This window comes from Schistocerca serialis, chromosome 1, assembly GCF_023864345.2.
Source record: "Schistocerca serialis cubense isolate TAMUIC-IGC-003099 chromosome 1, iqSchSeri2.2, whole genome shotgun sequence".
NCBI lineage: Eukaryota > Metazoa > Arthropoda > Insecta > Orthoptera > Acrididae > Schistocerca > Schistocerca serialis.
The window spans coordinates 69,286,219-69,312,918 of record NC_064638.1 but is presented as its reverse complement, the minus strand read 5'-3'; the positions used below and the strand labels follow the sequence as shown (position 1 = coordinate 69,312,918).

The following is a 26,700-nucleotide window of genomic DNA, read 5'->3' as shown; positions in this document are numbered from 1 at the left end:
GATGCTACCCGGGAAAATTTTTCTGGCGAACCCAAGCTGCTATAATTTAGATTCGCATATGCGCAGAAGAGCCTGAGTTGCAGTGGGGAGGGCGAATAAACTCCACTGTTAGTGACTTTGCTATTTACAGCTCTCATGTTACATGAAAACAAAATATAATTCTGTGGCCAGGAGCTATCAAGTCAATTAAAATAATTAACATAATAACGGAAGGCTAAAATATGGTATTAGTTTCAGTTTTCTGATTTGATTTTATTTCCACGTTTTTGGCAGTCAAGCATTAATCGCCTTGCAGAACAAAGAAGTTATTTTTGTCCATCTGCTAAAGAAATTTGCCTTTTATTAGTCTTTTTCGCAGAGGCAGTAAATTTATTTGAAACGAAGTGTTTCATTCCACACCATTGGCTAGTTTCAACTATTTGAGAAATTTCAAATGCACGTTTCCATATGCCAGCACGTAAGCAATTTCGCCATAATGAAGAAACAAACATGAGATTATACAGTAACGGTACTACAAGAAAATTTTCATCCCGAAAACTTTATGTCAGGTCGGGGCCTACATCTTTGTGAATCTGGACACACTTTAAGCCGAATTATGTATTTATTTACGAAATTCCGATGTATCATGTGATGTCCTGTTTCGTTTATGACTTAATGTAAGATCTGCTAATGCTATGCAAGATCTGTAAATGCTATATACATACGAACATACAAGGCTTCCTACGTCATCGTAGTTGCGCATGGGCAGTAACACCTGTTTTCTAGTGTTGTCTGATAATTTCTTGAAACGAATTCTAAAGTATTACTTTCAAAGTAAATTTAATTTTATGCAAGGTGAATTATGTTAGTACGAGAATGTCATTTGAATTTCTTAAACCACAGAGCGTTTGACTCTCGTTTAAAGCCTGACACTTTGAAGACCAGACATTTACGTCATCATTTAAAATTTTACTGGCACATTTGCGTGATGCATCTTAAAGTGTAAAACACGCAAAGAAGACAAATACTATACGTGAAAGCTTAGCTTTTCTTGTAGCTACACTATGTACATTAATTTAAACCATTAATTTTTCCTATTTGTGTGTTAACGCTTCATAACAGTGATCTTGCTAGTGGCTGACTACATCACATGCCCTGTCCTCTGATCTGCTGACATCGGCTGGCGAGATCACGTGATCCGAACTATGACGGGGTTACAAAATCATTGCAATCTCGATTACACTACAGTGCTGTGATTGGTGGAACTCGAATATATGCTTTCGTAATACGAAAATAGGCAGCGTACATTTTGCTGCACATGGAAGCTTTTACAACACGCACAGGTGTTTTTTTTTTTATATATATATATATATATATATATATATATATATCCGGTGTGTGTTCGTTTTCTAAAGTGCCCGGAAGTTCCTCGCCGGTCTGTAAAACCTAAACCTTCAAAGACTGATAAGTTTTACAGTTCCGAGAGAAAGTTTACTGTCACCAAGGAACATAGAATAAAAACTGTCACTTAAACGGGGAAAATGTGTATATTGATCTGGGAGAAAGTGTACTTTCAACCGGGAAGAATCCGAGATTTTCTTCTCTTGTCCCCGTATACACCCTGTGAATGGCATTGTGAATGGATTTGTATAATTATGAATGAAAACACACAATGCTGTTGTAATATTCTACAATATTTATTATTTTGCAAACTGAGTTTCAGCTGTTGTGCCGTCATTAGGTACAGAGACAAATATGAGTGGCTGTGAAATTTTGTAAGATAGAAGATATTAAACTAGCGCATTACAAACTCAGTTGGTTTCCAGTGATGACTATTGTTAATGTGTGGTTCAGGGTTAAAATGAGGGGAATTATTTGAACGAAAATGTTATGTAAAACTATTGAACTATGTGTCATATTTGGAGTTCGTCAACAGATGCCCTACGTCACAGCAGATGCTGCATGGAGCTACCGACACTGCACAGACTGCGTAGGAGTACCTCAGAATATTATACCATAAGTTACCAATAAAAATTCATGATAATGAATAATGTTGATATATTCTGGACTATGTGTGAATTTTATATCCACTCAAAAACTGATGCCTGTAGTTGGATCTGTAATAAATTCTCGTGGTCATATGAAATCGTTGAAAATCATTTAAAAAATGTTAACATAAAAAGACTGATTAGTCTGTGAAATTTTTAGAAGCCTATATCATGAAATTTTACAGTTTTGCCACCAATAGATTCTCTCAATTTCAGTACCTATTGTTCCTTTTATCTGATTCATTCAGAATATTAAAATGTCATGAGACTAACATTTGCTTTCTTTTTCTGCTACATGGGGCCATGATGATTCAAATATTTGTGAGAATGTGTGAAAGTTTCCCAGTTAGGATCTAAGTACTGTGAGAATTATAAATGACTTTTCCAGCAGCAGGAGTACACAAGCACGGGCTTCTGCAGTTCTTCATCTAGGCAGGAACGACTGCCATCAATAGATTCATTCTTGATTTTATGTTCTACACACATGACATCATTTCATTTCTATGGATTTTCCACAGAGAAATGGGCTGCTATTTTATAGTCCTCAATGTTATATTTGTTCCTGTATCAACAGGGTGTTGAGACAGACATAATGAGACACAGATAGGCAGAGTTCAGTGTTCAACATGTTCCCTAATGCTTCTTCAGAAAATGTCAATTGCCATACAGTAGATGTGAGCAGTAATTCTAAAGAGTACAAACTACTGATTCTGTTTACACTTGCTTCAAGGAAGCAAAGAAAGTTGGTACCAATGAAGAAGACTGCAATAAATTTCAACACCTGATTTGTGCAGGGCATGATGACCTATAGATTTGCAATGTAGAACTGCCTGTCTTGTTGCCAAAGCATATGTTGTCTACATTGCTTTCCTTCAAGGCACTGAGGTACAAAACATTAGAATAACAGGAAAAGCTTGGCAACCAAATGCTATGTGAGAACAAGAACAATAAGCTTGGCGACCAAATGCTATGTCAGAACAAGAAAAATCTGTTATAAATTTTGTTAATAATATTAGTAAAAAGAAACTGTATTAACACTCATCTGTAGCACTGTTTGTTTAATATTTTTGTTACATTTGTACCATTGTAACTGTATTTTACACAATATTATTCCTGGGTAAGTACATAATATGAAAGTATTCACCCATTTATAAATATTTGAATAATTACAGTCTGCCCAATTCAAACTTGTGCCTACCTTTTTCAATATTGCTGCCTTTTCTTGACATGCCTTTGAACTCCACAGACCATGTTATCATTTTTACAACAATGTTTTCTGAATGCACCAAATCAATTAAATCACTTGTATTCCTCTCGGATTTCATTTATTTATCCATTGTAGTCTCCTGAAAAATCACAGCCTAACTGCTCTGGTTTAATGTGAGTGTCCATGTTCCACTCAGGATTTTTCACTTTTATTTCGTATCTTAAGTGAAACCATTTTGCTTATTTTCTAGGTCTTTTCCTGGAATGAAATATTACTCAAACTTATGTAAATACAGTGGGTATGAGAAAAACTCTTAATTATTGCATTGCCTGGAAGATACGTCAAACTGCAGGTCCTTTTAAAACGGGCTAGGTGATCTGGTTTCGCATATCCCAGAAAGATAATGGCATAATACTTCCAATACAACTAGGTCTAATGTGAATTTGGAATGGTGACCACTTTCACTTTAATATCAGGTTCAACCGTCACCTTCATTACTCTTTACCAATATATATTTTGGATAACAAAGAAATTACTTATGTTGCAACAAAAATATTGAATGAGAGCCTCACATGCCTACAAAGTGCATGTGATAAATGTGAGTGTTACCGCAACAGACCTGAGCATGTTTCTGCTTTGCAACACTGCTCGTTGTTCTCAACATTTTATCAACTCCATTAGGTTTCATGAATCATAAATACAAACATTTGTTATCTACTCTTCTAATGGTCCATTAGATCCCATCATAATTGTGCTGACAATTTAAGAAAAAAGTTAATATACATAATCTAATTTCATTATTTTTCAGCTTCATGCTGATGTATTTCAGAATCCTGTTTCTGAATAACATTCACAGTCACAGCTACTAAGTCTGCAACTCAAGTAGATTGCATAGGCTCTACGTTCATTCTTGAACAGCAGGATGATAAACTGTTAACCAAGGGGAGATAAAGAAAACAGTTATGAGGGAGAAACAAATAAAAATATGTTTACTACAGATTTCAGCTGCTATTATCAGGCTGCTACTCACACAAAACAAAAAGTTACTACATGTCAAACAGAATATAAAAAAATATAAGCACATATGAAGGAAAACAATAATCAGGTGATACTAATAATCAGGTGTTCCAATGAAAAAAATTAAAGCATAGTGCATGTATATATTTCTATTCAATCACTAGAGATTTAGATGTTTTATCTAAAAAATTATGGAAATGTGTTTATTTTCATTCCAATAAATTAAAGTAAGCTACATACACATATTCAAGAAACAGTCAAGAGAAGTACAGATGACTAGATTTTTTTAAAATTTAAAAGTGTAACTGCAAACTTACAAAGTTAAACTGTACATCTGTAGACACTTTAAATAACTATACAGTTACCAAAACCATAGTCATGCAATATAATTTGAAAAAAAATCTTTCATTAAATAACAGAAAACGGTTTTTCCTTATTTTCAATTATATAAAAAAGTGCAGTTAAAGAATAAAACAGTGTGTTCAAAAAACTTACAAAATATGAACATGGCATAAATGGAAAAAAAAATTCTCGGAACAACATGCTTGCAACAATCTTTTACACATTATTTTTAACTCTAATAATAAAATAATTGAATGTTTTCATGATTTTGTATACAATAAATGATAGTTTCTTTTTTTTTAAGGTGGGGTCATATCAGTTAGTGACTGCAGAAATATTATTATTTGCTTTAATTCAACATTTTGAACAGAAGATATCTATATTTCCATATCCTTCAGGGATCCCCAAGAATTGCCTGTTTTTATCTTTACTGGCAACTTCACTGAAAGGATTGCTGCTGATTCCATTCCAGATTTAACAATCTGAGCTACCTTCTGTAGTTCCCCTTTTGATACCTGCAAGAAAGGATTCACAGTAACTAAGAATATTGATAACAATTACAAAAATTAAAAATTTAAGAATTAACAGATTCACTCAAATTAATATCAGAAACAATCTGGTTTACTGAGCACTATGAGATAGCTGTATGGACTAAAGAAAACCAATTATGGTCTGCAGCTGATCCACATATTATGTGTTTGACAGCTTATTTTCATTTAAAAGACTAAAAGGTATTTTATTAGTGCAACTAAAAGCTTGGGCATAGAATAATTACAAGTCACATTTTACGATATGACTTCACAGTGACATATTAATAAGACTCTATGCTCAATAAAATTTTGTACTAGACATGCCAGAATACCAAGAGAGCCTCAGCTCGTATGTGCCACATTTCTGAGCAGTGACTCCACCCCTCTAATTGTTCCATCCACACCTCAGTCCATGTCAAGCCATCAAATAAGTCACTCCCATACAGTATGACCAGCCTTGGATGGCACATTTGCAGTGATGTGCAATCTATTGCACATGATCCTAAGGTCTACGAAGACTCCACAGACAGGCGCCACCACACAGAGTCCATAGATAATTTCAAGAGACATATGCACAAATGCCCTAAGCCTGTGGTCATCCCCAGGAACCAAGATGCAAATTAGCACTCCCCTCATCATTCAGTATCATCGGAGACTGGAACAACTGAACCACATCCATGACCAGGACTTTGACTACTTACCACTGTGTGTGTAAATGAGGAACATCCCACCCAACATCCTCCCCAGTCATCCAAAAGTGGTATTTTGTCATCCACTAAATCTATGTAGTATCCTAATCCATCATTACACTTACCCCTGCAGAAGACCAACAATCTAGAATTGTCTGATACTACCCCAGCCCTTCCATCCAAAGTACATCCTATTCCAGTCTCAACACGGGATTATCTTATCCTATCCTATACTATACTATCAGCAGTAGCATCACCTTCAAGGCAGTCATTTCATATACCAGCTCTGTTGTATTTTCTGTATAGCATCTTATGTCCAGCTGAATGAGTGGCCACTTCTAAACTGTGGCCAATAGCAGAGCTGACTACCCAATGAAAGGACACTACACTGAGTGCAACATGCTTGATTTCCATAGCTGCTTCACAGTCTGTGCCACTTGGGTCCTTCTGCCAAACAAAAGCTTCTCTGAATTACAGTTAACCTTGCAACATATGCTTTGATACTATAATCCTCCTTGCCCAAATCACAGCTAGCATCTGCCCCACACCAACCTCCACCTCTGCCTCATGATCCTAACTTCACTCATCCCTGTGTACTCACACCCTCTCCTCCAGTATCCCTCTTCCTCCTTTTTACCTTGCCCTCAAATGCAATAGCAGCATTAAGTTGTTTCTTGAAGTGGCAGCAAGATGTTGATGGACGGAGTTGGAAGCCAGACGCAAGTGAAGAGAGACATATCAACAAAACGATACCTGGGCCATAAAAGTGAGTGTTAACACTAACTGCTATGTCTGGAATCTGCTTAATCCATATGTGGATCAACTCACAGTAAACAAATGACAGTATGGTGCTTAATCCATATGTGGATCAACTCACAGTAAACAAATGACAGTATGGTATTTTCAGGAAGATGGAGAAATAACACACACATCACCCTGACAAACCTGTCACAAGCATATGACGTGTTGCGTGATGAGAAGACAATCAGCATAGGAAGTTCAGTCTCCTGGCCACATTGATCACTTACTCTCTCTCCCTGTTATTTTTACCTATGGAGAAAATTGAAGCCTCAGGTGTGCTCAAATAATCCTCACACTCTGGAAGAGCTACAGAAGGAAACTGAAAATGCTATTGCTGCTATCCTTTAGCCAGAGCTTGTGACGCTACAGGCCAAAGGTTTTATATGTATAAATTGAACAGGGAGAATGAAGGCTGGATTGAGCTACACATAACTGATGAATGAGGTGGCTGTATAAACTAAGTAAGATGTATGCTGGTAGGAAGGTTGGAACAACTGAGCCGCAGATGGTTGTGCAACCACTTTCAAGAAATCTTGCATCATTAAGTACACTTCATGGCCAAGTGCTAAAAGGCAGCAGCTCACATGGCAAAGTTCTGAGTGCATCCAACAGTAAATTATATACTGATGAAAGAATACTAGAAAAAAATCACAATAAAATGACAAGTCCAATAAAGTATTTACCAAACAATTAATACTAATATGAATAATGTTATTAAAGTTTGTATATTGCTTATCAAAAGAAAATTTTATGATTATACCCATGACGGGCCATATACAGAGAATAAAGACAGCCGTACAATGGGCCTATGTGACATACTGTTAAACCAAAAGAGAAATTTGTTATAAACAAAAACATCATACTACAATGGTTGCATACCAAAACAATTCACTACAATTACATAAAAAGATTAGCCTCTGCATAAATAGTTCATATTATTGTCTTTTACTTATATGTATTAATAAGAAATGTTGTGAGTGTGTCATTTCACTAAATCAGTAACACAGGGCATGGAGAAATAAGGTGTGAACTTGACTAAGGTCCAGCAGTTTCTGTTCATAGTGTAAAATACTTATCCAAAAGACATAATTTCAGCTATATAGAAAATATGTATAATATTGGAATGCAGATGTAATGCAAAATATATCTTCTTTTTGTTTGATGTGACATATGTTCAAAAACTGTAAATAATTTCGATTGGTGGTCTAGGAGTTAACTTGACTCAAATAGTGGTCATATGATCAAGTTGAGGAGGAAGAGAGCAGGGCAGGTTGAGCAGTCTCTTGTTGGTGTCCTTGGTTGGTCACATGGTCAAGATGAGGAGGAAGAGAGCAGGGCAGATTGAACAGTCTCTTGTTGGTGTCCTTAGTTGGGGTAAGAACTGTGCAGCTAAGAGTCACTGGTGAACTTGTGATAATGTGGTAGGCAGTTTGTACTTATTCATTTTTAGTAAAAATAGTTTGCAGTTGTGGAGATGCATTTTATTCATTGAGAGTTAGCATGAACAGTTGTACTGTTCTTTATAAGAGAGACTGTTATTCAACAGACTGTGTAAACTAGATAAATGTGGGGAATTAATCAACATTAGCAAGTTAGAGTACTGGACCATGCCACTGCTCAAATAAAACATTATCTGTGTAGGAATTAATTGTTTGCTTACACTGCTATGCTAAAACTGGCTTTAATTATTTTGAATATTAATTTCTGTATGACTGCCAATTGAGGGACCATGTTTGTTGACAGTAATAAAACTAAATTTGAGTCAAAACCTGGAACCTGCCCACAAAACACAAATTTTGCAGTAGGCACATTCATGTCTACGAAACTTAAGACCTCTTAAAATGACTAGGGTAGAATATAATATGTAATTATATTTTCTTTTTAGAGTACATGAACTGTATTCTACAGATTCTATATAAAATCTGGAATTTTGAATGAAGTCCTTGAAGTATAGTCAACAAAAGAAAACTGTTTGCATGGAGAATGGCGAAGTCCCACATTGGGCAATCTCCGTGAGTACAGCTACACACAGTTTTTGGCAAAACTTTAATGCCCCTGTTACGTTATTGTGACAACATATTATTATACCGGTGAGATGTGCTATATACAACATTTGAAATTAATACAAATTAAATATTATACACGGATGCATAGGATATCAACAGTGATAATGAAATACGTTGTGATTTGACCAGCAGTACCAGATGCGGTCCGAAGGAGGTATTACATCACTGTGCAAGCAGGTCATGATCAAATTGCTTGTTTATTACTTGTTGAGCCACAGTTTGGGTTTCACCATCCGACCAATATTTTTTTATGTCCCCACTATGGTAGGTGCCAATGGCCTTTCTGTGGTAGTTTCTTTGTCTTGATGAGTACAATGATGGTGCATATTATTTTTAGTCTTTAAATGAGCTAAAAAACTTTATCAAAAAACTCATAAAATTTTAAATCAAATTTATCCAAATTATTTTGAGGGCCTTTGTTTTATAGGGATGAGAGAAGATTGTTGTGTTGAGCAGTACATGACTTTAGATGGGTTATACTTCTGGTTTTATCTTTTACGAAACTTGTATTTCAAATGTAGCAGAGAGCAATTAATTGAATAATTACTCAACTCTATGGCATGAATGAAACTGGAAATTACATACTTATTATTATCTTACACACTCAAATGTAAGTGTCAGGCTGAACAACAATCTTTTTGTCCTTTCATTTGGGAATTCCAAAATTCACTATGACTTTTCATTTTGAAAACAATCAGGTCCATATTACTTTGCCAAAGAGAAAGCTTTGTCTGTATGCATAAAACTATTCACAGAAGTATCAGACAGAAGGGGACAGTAGATACAGCAGAGAAAATTACTAAGATGAAATTGAGAAACAGAGAAGATGTTTAAATTCTGTCAGACCATATATATTAAAATTTGGTTAGATGTATACAATGATCCGAAAGAGATATGCAGCTGCGAAATTGCACACCCTGCTGACTGACAGTGTAAGCCTAGAACATGGTTTTCCAATGGAAAAGTACAGTTTGTTTCTCCATAATTTTCAAGGGAAATAGAACTCAATGATGTTATTGGTCTTCAGGTATGAAACTTCTGAAGCCAGATGATGGGATGCACCACTATTTGCCTTACTGCTATTAGAATTTACTTTGAGAAAATGACTATTTATGTTTTGATTTGACATTGTTTATAATTTACCCAAAGATACTATTATTACTGAAAATGATTTTGAACATAAAGGAAAGGTGATTATTACACGACAGTTCACTAATGGTAGAAAGTTAGATACTGACTGAAGAAAGTGCTCAGCTCTGTTGGGAGGTATCAGAACTTAGGTCTCATTGCACCTGAGGTGGAGAGTAGACTGTTACAGAGCTGGATACTGTCAAGAATCCTTTATTCTAGAAGAGTTCACTTTCAAGCTTTTCGGGTGTATGTGCTCGCAGGAGCTTTTGAGTAGCTATTGCAACAATATTCATATAACTATATTCTTCACCGAGTCTGTAATGAACTGGCCTTCAAATCGAGCAGTATGAGTCTAGGTTTCTAATGTAAGATGGATTATTCCTAATATGTACTACCATGGCTATCCCATTGTGCAGTTATACCACACATTAAGACAAAGTATCTCATATTAGGGTAACTTCGTCTTGCACCATAGTAGCTGGATTTAGACTCATATGTTTGCTAATTTGTCTGACAATTTTGTGAACACTGTGAAGCCACCTGGTGAGGATTCTGTTGTGCTAATACTTGATGGATATTATATTACATTTGTGTGATAGACAAAGCTAAAGAAGACAGTGAACACATCATCTCTATATCACCGTATTCCCCATATGATACACACTTCTTGTCCAGAATTCATGGGGCCATTTAAAACACATTATCCCTGAGAAATAGAAACCTGGTGGGCAAGTAACCCAGACCAAGTAGCACCCTCTTTTTTGATTATGAGGTTATTTGAAGCAGCCAATTTGACAGCACTAACAATGGAAAATTCTATAAATGACCTCTGGAAGACGGGACAGTATATACTTAGAGACGATGACTTTGCAGTACACCTGGTGTTGTACTTACAAGATGAAACTGGTGTCCTAATCAGGAAGCCACATCAAAGGCAACCTGATCTAATAAAATTAGCATGTTCTGAATCTGTTAAGTGGATAACATTGTCATCATATAGGGAATGTTTGAAACAATTCAAAGATATGAAAGTTGTAGCAGAGTCAAAAGAGACAAAATCTGTTCTTGAAAAATAAAAAGACAAAAAATTCAGTCTGACACAAATTTAATTCAGGACAATGCGTTGTATCTACAGTCTGAAGAAGTCAATAACATGTAATAATCCTCAATGGAAAAGAGCTTTTGTATGTCCTGACTGCACTTCTTTGGCACAGTAAATGCAGAAAATGTTGGAGAGGCAGTAAGGAAGAGGAGATTATTTTTTTAGGGTTTACCTGTTCTGATATTGGTCAACATTAAGTGTTTTTTCTGACTGTCTCATATTAGGATGTCATTTCTAGTTCTATTCAAATTAACTTGTTTGAACTGTCTCTGGAAATACATTCCATTGTCCGCGAGACTCTCCTATGTGTACGACACCAGGTCTGGGGACTGGTGTTGGCTAACATCAGGTTCATATGAGGCATCATTTTAGCCCACAAATTTTCAATGGGGTTCACATCTGGCGCTCAAACATGCCAATTAATCAGGTTGACATCAGCTTGTTGTGAAAACCATGGCTGAATAATTCAACTCATGTAAACTGGTGAATGGTCCTGCTGCAACTGGATCACTTCATTGGGAAGCCGTACTGAAAACATTATACTGGACGAGTGTCAGGAAGCTATCTCTCATGGCCTGCATATCCTGAGACATCCTGGCAGTAAATGATGTCTGTTATATACTCACCTGTAACACAGTGAGTTATTATGTTCAGCATACGTTGAATATATTCATGTTACACTTGCAGTACACCAATAAATGTAAAAAAAATGGTATCAAGGGAACATGAACCTTTCTTCTGTGGAAATCCAGATCCTCGAATGCAGTCACATGGATATCAAGTAACTACATAGTGGTGATCTTATTTGTATAGTCGGGCCAGAAAGATCTTTGTGTTTCAAACAGATAAAAGTAAGTGTTACAGTGTATACATAAAACAACATGTGGTAATTATTTGCAATTACCGAAAATAAAAAAGTTCTATAAGTAAAATCATTACGATAAAAAGGGAAAAAACACATTGCTAACAGTGCACTACACATGGTGCCACTGCTGTTGCCAATATGTTCCCACTGGTTCAAGCTGTATACAACTGAAGGTACCTTAACTTATGAAGACATGTGAAAAGTTTTGTTTTGTCAACTGTACATTTTATTTTTAAGTGCAATGCAATCAAATGACTTAACTTTATAAAAGATTGTCATGTTACAGTGCTAATATTAATTATATCATTACCTACTTCATTAATTTTAACAGTTTCTGTGAAGATATCCTTCAGTGGAGTTAAAGTAGCTGCCCTATAAAAACCTATTGACCCTATTACATTACCCAAAAGACAATTAATATACTCTGGCAGGCTGCTGAATACATGCGTAGTCATGTACTTAACACCCCACTGCACTAATGTTAAACCTTTAGAGTCTTTCTTTGGCCTAGTATTAGATTCATGCTTTGAACTACTTTACAAGAAAGAAGAAATACTGGTAATGGTAAAAACATGCCTGTGAAGCACTGTCAATTTCCCAGTATTCTGAAGGTGTTATGAATATCACTTTTCTTTCTGCATTGGGCAGGTGACTGGAGGCAGACTTATGAATGTCAATGGCAATAGTAGAGCTGTTGTGAGGATGTATGTGAAAAAGTTTTCCATCAAGAATAGTGTGTGCATGGAAGACCTTCTGTATACTGTGTCAATTATTCTGAAGCCCTGTCTAGTATTAGAGGTAAAAGGCTGAAGTGGACCTTCCATCATGCTTGGTAACTGCCACTGAGTCACTATCCAACTTTGGTGCTATTCACCAATGAATGTATGCTGATTCAGGATGGCATGAACTCACACAACACTCATATTTGGGTGGACAAAATTCTGTGCAATAAGTAGTTAGAAAAAACCAACATAGGATTCAGAGAGACTGCGTGGACAGATAATTTGGCCGTATATAATCTCAACCAGATTAACAGGGCCAATGTACCTCATTTAACTGGGAGATGTTCTTCCTATCCTATTCAAAGATGTGCCACTACAGGTTCATCAGGTAATATGGCTGGAAAGTGATGGCACTCCACTTCGATACAAATGTGCCGCACCTTCAGGATAACACATTCAGAGTACAGGGAGACCTGTTTCTTGGCCCTTGTGGTCCCTAGATCTTTCCACTCTTGACTATTATTTGTAGGCTACTATGATGTGAGCTGCTACTGAAACATTGGAAGGGAGCCTTGTGGCATGAATCCATACTGTGACTGAAATACCTAGTTCAAAGTTGCACTTATTTCTTCATGTGCATCAGTCTCAGCACGATGTGATGCTGTTATTAGGTTTTTAAATTAGACACGAAATACACACTCATCATCATATCTGAGTGTTTTTCAAACTTTGACATCCCACAGTGCTCAAACTATGAATTCATATACATTGATTTCTTCTTGAAAAAAATAAGTTTACCATTCAGTTCAGTACAATAATTCTTAAACATATACAGTTCATGCATACATCTCACACTGACAGCTAATCATTTGCACAATCAATTAGGATACCTAATACAATGTGAAGAAACTTGGGTGACCCAATGGGCTTTAACTACACATTTCGGCGCATGTGTTCCCTCTTGAAAAATAAGCAATTTAGTCTTCCACATAAATTGGGCAATGTTGGTGTTTTTTCTACATACCATGTAAGGATCAACAATTGTGATGTGTGTTTTCTTGAAGGAATATCAGGAAATAAAAATAGGTTAACAATGAGAGAGAGAAACTCAAAATTTTGAGAAAATATGAAGATATATGGAAATATCTTTCAGAATCTGCATATATGCTATTGTACTGCACTAGTAAATACAGCAGTTAAAAGTTAAAAATAGATTTAATTGTCGCTTTTCATCTTTTTCTCCATTCTTTCTGTCTCCCTTTCTTGGAGTACTAAGAACACTTAAACAGTTAATGAGATCCACTTTTAATTGAGTGTTTATTACCTCATATAAGAGTTCATCATGCAAGTGCAAAATTAACTCTGCTTTAGGTGCTGTAACACTTAGTTTATTGGTTCTCTGATCTTGTGCCCTAGTCACCACAGATGGATTATGTGAAAGTGATGCAGCTAATCTTGACTCCACAAGCACCATTCCTTTCTTTGCAACATCAGCAGCTGATCCTTGAATGGTAGAATTAACAGCTTGTCGTTCTGCATGAGCTGAAAGCAAAATTCAATATATTTAAAAATTGTTACTCATTCATCTCTCGTGTAGCAATTAATTTATCACTTCAAAACTGAGGAAAAATTTAAATTATCTTAACTATACAAATAATTTTGTAGTGATATGACTGTTCATTAATATTCCAATATAACAGGTGACCATGAGAAAATGACACAAGAGTAATACATTCATTGTTTAAAATGTTTGATACAACATGGTTGGGAGTTTTGTTCTTCAGCTGCTGAGGTTCAAATGGCTCCGAGCACTACGGGACTTAAATTCTGAGGTCATCAGTCCCCTAGAAGTTAGAACTACTTAAACCTGACTGAACTAAGGACATCACACACATCCATGCTCAAGGCAGGATTTGAACCTGTGACCGTAGAGGTTGTGCGGTTCCAGATTGCAGCACCTAGAACCGCTTGGCCACTCTGGCCGCCAGCTGCTGAGGGGTAGGGGAGAGGGACAGGGGGAGAGGGAGAGTGGGGGGGAGGGAGGGAGGGAGAGAGAGAGAGAGAGAGAGAGAGAGGAATGGAGGGAGTGAGAGTGGGAGTGAGGGGTAATGGGAGTGGGTGGAGGGTAGGACGAAGGGTTAGCAGTTGGAGCTTACAAGTTAGTTTTGGTCATCATTGACATCTCTGAAGTTTGGTTGTTTAGCTGACAAAGACACCCAAAGAACAAGCGATAATTTTCCTGATTGAAGCATCCTCATATTTACTCCCAGGTACTTTGGGAATCATAAAAAAAATCCATGCGATGCTGGTAGATAGCTGGTTTGGAGTCCACTCTTCTCAACTATCAAACCACTCGCTACTATTGCACAAAACACAATGGGAGAAATTTTGGGTACTTATGAGCATTATATGTATCTATATCCACACTTTGCTTACAACTGTCAACTGTCACTTCCCACCTTTCCTGCTCCAGACACAAATGGTGCACAGGAAGAACAACTGTTTGTAAATCTCTGTGTCATCTCCAGTTTTTTCATGAGATGTACCTAGCAGTAAGGGTCTAACAACATATACTTTTCGAATTTTAGCAATAAACCACGGCATGATGCATGTGTCTCTTCTAGTGTCTGTCACTGAAGCTAGATAAGCATCTATATGACACTTTCAATCTTACTAAACAAATCTGCGACAAAACCTGCTGCTCTTCTTTGAATCTTCTCCATTTCTTCAATTAATCCTATCTGGTAAGGTACCCAGACTGACCAGCAGTTCTAAAGTATAGGTCAAATGAGTGATTTGTGATCTACCTTCTACATTGTGGATCACATGTCCTGAAGATTCTGTCGGTGAATATCAGTTTTGTATCTACAATTAACTGTATGTAGTTGTTACATTTTAAATCATTCCATATGCATGCTCCTAGGCATGTAATGATGTAGATATTTACACTGATTGTTTAACAATCATATAATTGTTCAGTAATGGCTATTTATGTCTATTTTGCAACATGTTACATATGTTTATGTTGAACGTCACCTGCCAGTCCCAGCACCAATGGTCAGTTCTCTGCAGGTACTCTTTGTTGGTTGGTTGATTTTGGTGAAGAGACCAAACAGCAAGGTCATCGGTCTCTCGGATCAAGGGAAGGGTGGTGAAGGAAGTCAGCCCTTTCAAAGGAACCATCCCGGCAGTTGCCTGAAGTGATTTAGGGAAATCACAGAAAACCTAAATCACGATGGCCAGATGGCATGGGTCTTTCGACATTCCACAAAAAATGCACCACACCTTGAACATCCCAGAACACTGTGAGCATGACTTTGCCTGCTGAGGACAGAGTCTTGAACTGTTTTGGTGTCAGTGATCCCTTGTGGCGGAACTACGTTTTGGTGTCAAAATTGTGAACCCAGCTTCCATCATCTATCACAATGTTGATGACACTCAGAACACAAAAGAAATTATTGACAGATGTCCAATCTCCTCTGTTTAAAGCCAGGAGTTAGCATTTGAGGCAGTCACCAGTTTTCTCTACTGTAGTTCTTCAATGATGGTCTGTACATGCTCACGTGATATGCCACTCTTTCCAGAGAGGAGTGTGTTATCTGATGATTTTCTCTGATGAGTGCATCAAACAGAGTCTAATGAGTCTTGTTGGTTGCCATATTTGGTCACTAGCATCACAATTTCCTTCATTACAAGCATGAACAACCCACTATCACACATTAAAATGTCATTACAATCATCACCATACACAGCTTTTCAATTGGAGGCAAGTTTTAAATGGTTAGAAATTCGATTACAGCACATTGTTCTGCACGCATCAACATAGTTACATTACACACCATCATGTTCGAGCTACAATTTTGAGTTCTCTAGCAGCACAGGGTTGCAACTTGCATCAGTGAAATGGGAAAGTCAACTGAGTAATATGCATGACATGTAATATCTCCACGACCAATATTGAGAACAGAATAACAAACTTGGAGGCACTACTTTTAGAGCATGCCCTCATATCTCATTACTACCGACTTCATCTGATAAATGTAAAGTGCAGCACCTGGCTCAGTGACCTGTCTGCTCAATCCAATACTACAAAACTTTTATAAAATGGTTACCCAATACGAATATCCTTGACTTCGCAAGCTGCTAAAATTATTTCAATATTTAGTTGAACATGGTGTGTGTGTGTGTGTGTGTGTGTGTGTGTGTGTGTGTGTGTGTGTGTGTGCATGCGTGCGCAAAAACACACACACACACACACACACACACACACACACACACACACACAAATATATTTTTTTATGTTATGAAAGTGGTCAAGCCCTAACGATGTTCATAAGTACTTGATTTTAACCTGTGTAACTCCATGTGTTTAATTGTATCATGAACCATAGTTCCAGAGAAAGTACATAATCTAAATCTGAAATGTGTATAAGTTTATGAACATCACAAGTTAATACTAAATGCTTGTGTGTACACATTGTGTTTAATAAAAAGGGTGTGGAGTTCTGTTCACTGTATTAGTACTACTTAAAGTACTTATTTAATTAAGTAATAAAGTAACTGTGTTGGCAGAAAAATAAAAAGTTGAAAATAAATGCTTATGATAGAACCTTGCTTATAAAAGTATGCTGCAGTATTCACCCGTCAGAAGTAGTCCCACTGTGTTGCAAAAGTGCCTTCCTAAGTTTACGAAGTGTACAGCCTTCAGCATACAGCCATCTCACTTGCACACCTGCTCAGAATAGCACAGTGGTGTGGAAAGCTGGAGCACTGGGAAGACTCTGCTACAATCTTAGGACATGGGTGCACGCCAAGAACGGAAATACTATCAGATCTAGCATCACTGCATATTATTTATTTTCTGGCTTTAAAGAGACTCTGGAGGGCAGAAACTTACAGCTGCAGGGACACAGTATAACAAGGCACATCTGCATAGGGAAAAAAAATTGTTCTTGGAGCTATTAGGAATTAAAAGAGGGGTGTGAAGTAGTTCAGCAGCATTCTTCACCAATAGACCAATCAATAACAGGGAACTGGCCTTCACTAAGATTGATATAATTTCTTCTGTTAAGATGAAAATCATTAGAGATGGAGCACTTGCTCAGTTGGAAGACGGTGAGAGAAAGAAGCAGCCACAGTCTTTTTAAAGAAGGATTCTCACATCTTCCTTCAGTGAAACTGGGAACCACAGAACATCTGAATCAACTGTATAGGGATTTGAGCCCTCGTCTAAACAAATATAAGATAACTGTCTAAACATCTTCATGACCTCTTGGTTTCATAACATAACCAGACAGACAAGTTGTGGCCTTCAGAGCAGTTGTGGAAGCATTTCAGGGCAAAGTAATTGGTACTGCCATACAATATCGTTTTTTCAAGTATCCGATAATAGCAACATGATGTATCACAAACTATCATGACATGGATGTGCACCTAAGTATTGCAGTGTAAATGGCAGATGGTTCCTAAATAAAGTATGTGGGGGAGTGCATTAGTTACAGAAATAATAACCTGCCTATGAAGGAAAATTTTATTTCTTAACAAAGTAATACAAATAAAGGTAATTATTACATTTATATATCATTATTACTTATATTAAATATTATGGAAAATTATCAACAAGATTTTTAAATGATTTGTAGGTGTTTACCTCTTATAATTTGGTTTGGGCTGTTTATTGCTGGCAAGAAACGTTTTCTCCCATGCAGTGTTTCAATATAGCCCTTTGCTCTGCACTTCTTAATAGTGTCTTCGACATATTTTCTGACACCTAAAAATGTTGTGAACTACATTCTATCATCAATGAAACAGTACACTGATATGTATTGGTTCAGAATTACAGTCAACAAATATTTCATTAAACAAATAAGTATTACCAGGATAAGCTCTTTTGAATGTTTCCATGAATTCTGCTGCTTGAGTTTCATTGACTTCAAGTTGTTCTCCCAGGGCCTTTGATCCTATGCCATATATCATACCATAGCATACTTGTTTGGCATGTTGACGAAGTTTGTCAGTTACCTGGCACAAAAATAAAATGTGACAACTTCCATCACAGAGGGGCCACAAGTTTCATTCCACTGATATATGGCTTACCTCAGATTCTGGAATTTTGTTCCATATAGAAGCAATCCCACGGAATACGTCCTTGTCTGAATTGAGTATATCTAGGAGTATATGGTCACCTGATAAGTGTGCCAAAATACGGAGCTCAAGCTGAGAGTAGTCTGCTGATAAGAATACATTGCCTGTTGAGAAATGCAGTTTTTAGATTTAAAATGTCCAGTTACAAGTATTAGGGTGCCCCTGTACCACAAATTTGGGAATATTAATAACACATTTATAGTTCTACCATTCAAAAATTATAACATAATAAAAAAGTCCAGAATTTTTTTTTTCCATACTTCTCTCAGCTAAGGGTGGCAGTATTTCTATAAACTCTAATAGTCAAGAAGGCTAATGATATAAAGGTATGCCATAAATAATAGTAAATTAGTAATAAGAACGAGTTTCCATAACCATGCTTGAGGGCTTCGTCAAAGGTGATAACATCTTCCAGCACGATAACTGACCATGTCACAAGATCAAAATTATGCTACAGTATTTTGAAGAGCATGAGTGTGAACTCATGTTGTATCTTGACCACTGTAAAGTCACCTGAACTGAACCTGATGGGATACATCTAGAATACGAAGGGACACCAGATGCCCCCACAAACCAATGGCCCATTATTTACAGAAATGTGTGTCTATCCATAGACAACGAGTTGTTGTTGTTGTTGTTGTTGTGGTCTTCAGTCCTGAGACTGGTTTGATGCAGCTCTCCATGCTACTCTATCCTGTGCAAGCTTTTTCATCTCCCAGTACCTACTGCAACCTACATCCTTCTGAATCTGCTTAGTGTATTCATCTCGTGGTCTCCCTCTACGATTTTTACCCTCCACGCTGCCCTCCAATACTAAATTGGTGATCCCTTGATGCCTCAGAACATGCCCTACCAACTGATCCCTTCTTCTGGTCAAGTTGTGCCACAAACTTCTCTTCTCCCCAATCCTATTCAATACTTCCTCATTAGTTACATGATCTACCCATCTAATCTTCAGCATTCTTCTGTAGCACCACATTTCGAAAGCTTCTATTCTCTTCTTGTCTAAACTATTTATCGTCCATGTTTCACTTCCATACATGGCTACACTCCATACGAATACTTTCAGAAATGACTTCCTGACACTTAAATCAATACTGGATGTTAACAAATTTCTCTTCTTCAGAAACGCTTTCCTTGCCATTGCCAGTCTACATTTTATATCCTCTCTACTTCGACCATCATCAGTTATTTTGCTCCCCAAATAGCAAAACTCCTTTACTACTTTAAGTGCCTCATTTCCTAATCTAATTCCCTCAGCATCACCCGACTTAATTAGACTACTTTCCATTATCCTTGTTTTGCTTTTGTTGATGTTCATCTTATATCCTCCTTTCAAGACACTGTCCATTCCATTCAACTGCTCTTCCAAGTCCTTTGCTGTCTCTGACAGAATTACAATGTCATCAGCAAACCTCAAAGTTTTTATTTCTTCTCCATGAATTTTAATACCTACTCCGAATTTTTCTTTTGTTTCCTTTACTGCTTGCTCAATATACAGATTGAACAACATCGGGGAGAGGCTACAACCCTGTCTTACTCCCTTCCCAACCACTGCTTCCCTTTCATGTCCCTCGACTCTTATAACTGCCATCTGGTTTCTTTACAAGTTGTAAATAGCCTTTCACTCCCTGTATTTTACCCCTGCCACCTTCAGAATTTGAAAGAGAGTATTCCAGTCAACATTGTCAAAAGCTTTCTCTAAGTCTACAAATGCTAGAAACGTAGGTTTGCCTTTCCTTAATCTTTCTTCTAAGATAAGTCGTAAGGTCAGTATTGCCTCACGTGTTCCAGTGTTTCTACGGAATCCAAACTGATCTTCCCCGAGGTTGGCTTCTACTAGTTTTTCCATTCGTCTGTAAAGAATTCGTGTTAGTATTTTGCAGCTGTGACTTATTAAGCTGATAGTTCGGTAATTTTCACATCTGTCAACACCTGCTTTCCTTGGGATTGGAATTATTATATTCTTCTTGAAGTCTGAGGGTATTTCGCCTGTTTCATACATCTTGCTCACCAGATGGTAGAGTTTTGTCAGGACTGGCTCTCCCACGGCCGTCAGTAGTTCCAATGGAATATTGTCTACTCCGGGGGCCTTGTTTCGACTCAGGTCTTTCAGTGCTCTGTCAAACTCTTCACGCAGTATTGTATCTCCCATTTCATCTTCATCTACATCCTCTTCCATTTCCATAATATTGTCCTCAAGTACATCGCCCTTGTATAGACCCTCTATATACTCCTTCCACCTTTCTGCTTTCCCTTCTTTGCTTAGCACTGGGTTTCCATCTGAGCTCTTGATATTCATACAAGTCGTTCTCTTATATCCAAAGGTCTCTTTAATTTTCCTGTAGGCGGTATCTATCTTACCCCTAGTGAGATAAGCCTCTACATCCTTACATTTGTCCTCTAGCCATCCCTGCTTAGCCATTTTGCACTTCCTGTCAATCTCATTTTTGAGACGTTTGTATTCCTTTTTGCCTGTTTCACTTATTGCATTTTTATATTTTCTCCTTTCATCAATTAAATTCAATATTTCTTCTGTTACCCAAGGATTTCTACTAGCCCTCGTCTTTTTACCTACTTGATCCTCTGCTGCCTTCACTACTTCATCCCTCAAAGCTACCCATTCTTCTTCTACTGTATTTATTTCCCCCATTCCTGTCAATTGCTCCCTAATGCTCTCCCTGAATCTCTGTACAACCGCTGGTTCTTTTAGTTTATGCAGGTCCCATCTCCTTAAATTCCCACCTTTTTGCAGTTTCTTCAGTTTTAATCTACAGGTCATAACCAATAGATTGTGGTCAGAGTCCACATCTGCCCCTGGAAATGTCTTACAATTTAAAACCTGGTTCCTAAATCTCTGTCTTACCATTATATAATCTATCTGATACCTTTTAGTATCTCCAGGGTTCTTCCATGTATACAACCTTCTTTCATGATTCTTAAACCAAGTGTTAGTTATGATTATGTTGTGCTCTGTGCAAAATTCTACCAGGCGGCTTCCTCTTTCATTTCTGTCCCCCAATCCGTATTCACCTACTATGTTTCCTTCTCTCCCTTTTCCTACACTCGAATTCCAGTCACCCATGACTATTAAATTCTCGTCTCCCTTCACAATCTGAATAATTTCTTTTATTTCATCATACATTTCTTCAATTTCTTCGTCATCTGCAGAGCTAGTTGGCATATAAACTTGTACTACTGTAGTAGGTGTGGGCTTCGTATCTATCTTGGCCACAATAATGCGTTCACTATGCTGTTTGCAGTAGCTTACCCGCACTCCTATTTTCCTGTTCATTATTAAACCTACTCCTGCATTCCCCCTATTTGATTTTGTGTTTATAACCCTGTAGTCACCTGACCAGAAGTCTTGTTCCTCCTGCCACCGAACTTCACTAATTCCCACTATATCTAACTTCAACCTATCCATTTCCCTTTTTAAATTTTCTAACCTACCTGCCCGATTAAGGGATCTGACATTCCACGCTCCGATCCGTAGAACACCAGTTTTCTTTCTCCTGATAACGACATCCTCTTGAGTAGTCCCCGCCCGGAGATCCGAATGGGGGACTATTTTACCTCCGGAATATTTTACCCAAGAGGACGCCATCATCATGTAATCATACAGTAAAGCTGCATGCCCTCGGGAAAAATTACGGCTGTAGTTTCCCCTTGCTTTCAGCCGTTCGCAGTACCAGCACAGCAAGGCCGTTTTGGTTATTGTTACAAGGCCAGATCAGTCAATCATCCAGACTGTTGCCCTTGCAACTACTGAAAAGGCTGCTGCCCCTCTTCAGGAACCACACGTTTGTCTGGCCTCTCAACAGATACCCCTCCGTTGTGGTTGCACCTACGGTACGGCTATCTGTATCGCTGAGGCACGCAAGCCTCCCCACCAACGGCAAGGTCCATGGTTCATGGGGGGGGGGGGTACGAGTACCTACCACATACTTCAGAAAACATACTAAGAACTCATCAAATTCATGCCATGCAGAATTGCTGTTGTACTGCATTCCAAAGGTGGACTGACACAATTTTAAGCAGGTGGTCATAATGCTATGTCTCATCAGTTTGTATGTATGATGCTGGGTCAAGTTGCTGTTGTTGTTGTGGTCTTCAGTCCTGAGACTGGTTTGATGCGGCTCTCCATGCTACTCTATCCTGTGCAAGCTTCTTCATCTCCCAGTACCTACTGCAACCTACATCCTTCTGAATCTGCTTAGTGTATTCATCTCTTGGTCTCCCTCTACGATTTTTACCCTCCACGCTGCCCTCCAATGCTAAATTTGTGATCGCTTGATGCCTCAAAACATGTCCTACCAACCGATCCCTTCTTCTAGTCAAGTTGTGCCACAAACTTCTCTTCTCCCCAATCCTATTCAATACCTCCTCATTAGTTACGTGATCTACCCACCTTATCTTCAGCATTCTTCTGTAGCACCACATTTCGAAAGCTTCTATTCTCTTCTTGTCCAAACTGGTTATCGCCCATGTTTCACTTCCACACATGGCTACACTCCACACAAATACTTTCAGAAACGACTTCCTGACACTTAAATCTATACTCGATGTTAACAAATTTCTCTTCTTCAGAAACGATTTCCTTGCCATTGCTAGTCTACAAAAATATATCCTCTCTACTTCAACCATCATCAGTTATTTTACTCCCTAAATAGCAAAACTCCTTTACTACTTTAAGTGTCTCATTTCCTAATCTAATCCCCTCAGCATCACCCGATTTAATTTGACTACATTCCATTATCCTCGTTTTGCTTTTGTTGATGTTCATCTCATATCCTCCTTTCAAGACACTGTCCATTCCATTCAACTGCTCTTCCAAGTCCTTTGCTGTCTCTGACAGAATTACAATGTCATCGGCAAACCTCAAAGTTTTTACTTCTTTCATGCCCCTCGACTCTTATAACTGCCATCTGGTTTCTGTACAAATTGTAAATAGCCTTTCGGTCCCTGTATTTTACACCTGACACCTTCAGAATTTGAAAGAGAGTATTCCAGTTAACGTTGTCAAAAGCTTTCTCTAAGTCTACAAATGCTAGAAACGTAGGTTTGCCTTTTCTTAATCTTTCTTCTAAGATAAGTCGTAAGGTTAGTATTGCCTCACGTGTTCCAACATTTCTACGGAATCCAAACTGATCCTCCCCGAGGTCCGCTTCTACCAGTTTTTCCATTCGTCTGTAAAGAATTCGCGTTAGTATTTTGCAGCTGTGACTTATTAAACTGATAGTTCGGTAATTTTCACATCTGTCAACACCTGCTTTCTTTGGGATTGGAATTATTATATTCTTCTTGATGTCTGTGGGTATTTCGCCTGTCTCATACATCTTGCGCACCAGATGGTAGAGTTTTGTCATGACTGGCTCTCCCAAGGCCATCAGTAGTTCTAATGGAATGTTGTCTACTCCCGGGGCCTTGTTTCGACTCAGGTCTTTCAGTGCTCTGTCAAACTCTTCACGCAGTATCTTATCTCCCATTTCATCTTCATCTACATCCTCTTCCATTTCCATAATATTGTCCTCAAGTACATCGCCCTTGTATAAACCCTCTATATACTCCTTCCACCTTTCTGCCTTCCCTTCTTTGCTTAGAACTGGGTTGCCATCTGAGCTCTTGATATTCATACAAGTGGTTCTCTTCTCTCCAAAGGTCTCTTTAATTTTCCTGTAGGCAGTATCTATCTTACCCCTAGTGAGACAAGCCTCTACATCCTTACATTTGTACTCTAGCCATCCCTGCTTAGCCATTTTGCACTTCCTGTCAATCTCATTTTTGAGACGTTTGTATTCCTTTTTGCCTGCTTCATTTACTGCATTTTTATATTTTCTCCTTTCATCAATTAAATTCAATATTTCTTCTGTTACCCAAGGATTTCTATTAGCCCTCGTCTTTTTACCTACTTGATCCTCTGCTGCCTTCACTACTTCATCCTTCAGAGCTACCAATTCTTCTTCTACTGTATTTCTTTCCCCCATTCCTGTCAATTGTTCCCTTATGCTCTCCCTGAAACTCTCTACAACCTCTGGTTCTTTCAGTTTAGCCAGGTCCCATCTCCTTAAATTCCCGCCTTTTTGCAGTTTCTTCAGTTTCAATCTGCAGTTCATAACCACTAGATTGTGGTCAGAATCCACATCTGCCCCTGGAAATGTCTTACAATTTAAAACCTGGTTCCTAAATCTCTGTCTTACCATTATGTAATCTATCTGATACCTTTTAGTATCTCCAGGATTCTTCCAGGTATACAACCTTCTTTCATGATTCTTGAACCAAGTGTTAGCTATGATTAAGTTATGCTCTGTGCAAAATTCTACAAGGCGGCTTCCTCTTTCATTTCTTCCCACCAAACCACATTCACCTACTATATTTCCTTCTCTCCCTTTTCCTACTGACGAATTCCAGTCACCCATGACTATTAAATTTTCGTCTCCCTTCACTACCTGAATAATTTCTTTTATCTCGTCAAGTACCAAGATTTATTTCTCATTTAAAAGGCCACTATTGCATTATTATGACACTATGTGAAGTTATTCATGAATATATGTGATGTACTTCACTCATGACGCATGGAGTTACACAGGTCATGTGTCCATACAGTTCACAGTCGCACTTATAGAGGCCACCTGGGTTAGTCCTCTGACACACACTGGTGAGCCGCCGAAGAAAAAGTATTATTTAGTGATCACAAACGAGTGCTGAACCTATTCTGCAACCTGTATCACTGTTGTCCAGCCACTGTATTCAGTGCTATGCACAACCTGTGCTTCATTGTATCTTACATGTTGCTCTATAAAATACTATGTTCCATAAATCGTTCTTGTTTTTGCTATAGTACACTTGGCGACAAGTGAGGGTTATGTTTTCTCTGCAAGTTAGTGTCAGAGCTCAGTCACACAACAAACATCTAGATGGAAGAAATACGCCATCATGTCATTGCTCAGCAGCAAGCTTTTGCAGATCAACAGAGGGCTCTCCCCACCACCTTCAATCAAGTGGCATCTGCATGTTCATGACAGGTTACTCTCTCTCTCCAGCGTATGGTGAAACAGTTGAAGATTGGGACTTCTATGCGAACATTTCCAGGTTTTTTGCTTGGTCGATGCCAACCAGTGTAGCTTCTGCTGCACATTTATCAATTGTGCCAACTTGCATCTTTGCAGGACCCTCCCAGCTTACCATCTGATGAAATGTGCAAACTTCTCTCAACCTATTTCTGTGAGAGATGCATTTTATTGCGAAGCGTGTACAATTTTACCATTGTGAGAAACACCCCAACCAGTATTACAAAGGCTGGGCTGCAGAATTATGCAGGTTGAGCCATCATTCTAATTTTACACTAGTACCCATCATGAACCCTACACTGATCATATGGTGCATGATGTTATTTGTCTGGCCCCAGATAGAGAAAACAGAGAGAGAGAGAGCACTTCAATATGAGAATCGGATGCTTAAGGATGTGCTCAATATAGCATAGTCCATTGAAGTGTGCTGGTGATCAGATAGCTGCATGGGGGGAGGTATCAGAAGTTGCTCAGTCAGCCTTTGATAGGCATGCTGCAAGTATTCAGGATGATGGAGTAGTTGTTGCAGCAGTACAACCTTTGTCTCAGCATCGCATGGGGCAGCATTGGTTACAGCCACAGCAGCAACAGGCCGCTTCACAACAGCGGCTGCATGCCCTCCTTCCATCTTGCCCATACTCCTTCATCCAATATGCCCTAAGCATTGGGCTGTTTGCAACAAGTTTTGAAAGAAAGGTCACATTGCATCAGTGTGTAACTGCTCTTCAAACATGACGAACACAATGGTGTCGATGGACATAAACTCTACCACTGCAATGACTCTCTCCCTGAACAAATTGTTTATTCATGCGTGTGTGTGTGTGTGTGTGTGTGTGTGTGTGTGTGTGTGTGTGTGTGTGTGTGTGTGTGTTTAATAAAACACTACAACACAAGTGGACACAGGAGCTGCTAACCCCCCCCCCCCCCTCCCCCGTCCCCCCAACCACACAGGTTTGATGGATGTCGGTTAGCTACAATAAAGAGCAG

The 26,700-nt window shown here is 38.2% G+C and overlaps 1 protein-coding gene across 1 annotated transcript in view; it reads right to left on the bottom strand.

The window, feature by feature from the left end:
• Window positions 1-4,323: 4,323 nt before the first annotated feature.
• The window catches only part of LOC126470012 (DNA polymerase theta-like), a 347,322-nt gene continuing 324,945 nt past the window's right edge, over window positions 4,324-26,700 (bottom strand). Inside the window, exons 25-29 of the mRNA XM_050097913.1 lie at window positions 18,596-18,747; window positions 18,376-18,520; window positions 18,150-18,269; window positions 13,824-14,041; window positions 4,324-5,108 (exon numbers count right to left, since the gene is read on the bottom strand). Coding sequence (XP_049953870.1) covers window positions 4,971-5,108; window positions 13,824-14,041; window positions 18,150-18,269; window positions 18,376-18,520; window positions 18,596-18,747 — 773 coding nt within the window. The 3' untranslated portion in view covers window positions 4,324-4,970. The remainder of the gene's footprint in view (window positions 5,109-13,823; window positions 14,042-18,149; window positions 18,270-18,375; window positions 18,521-18,595; window positions 18,748-26,700) is intronic.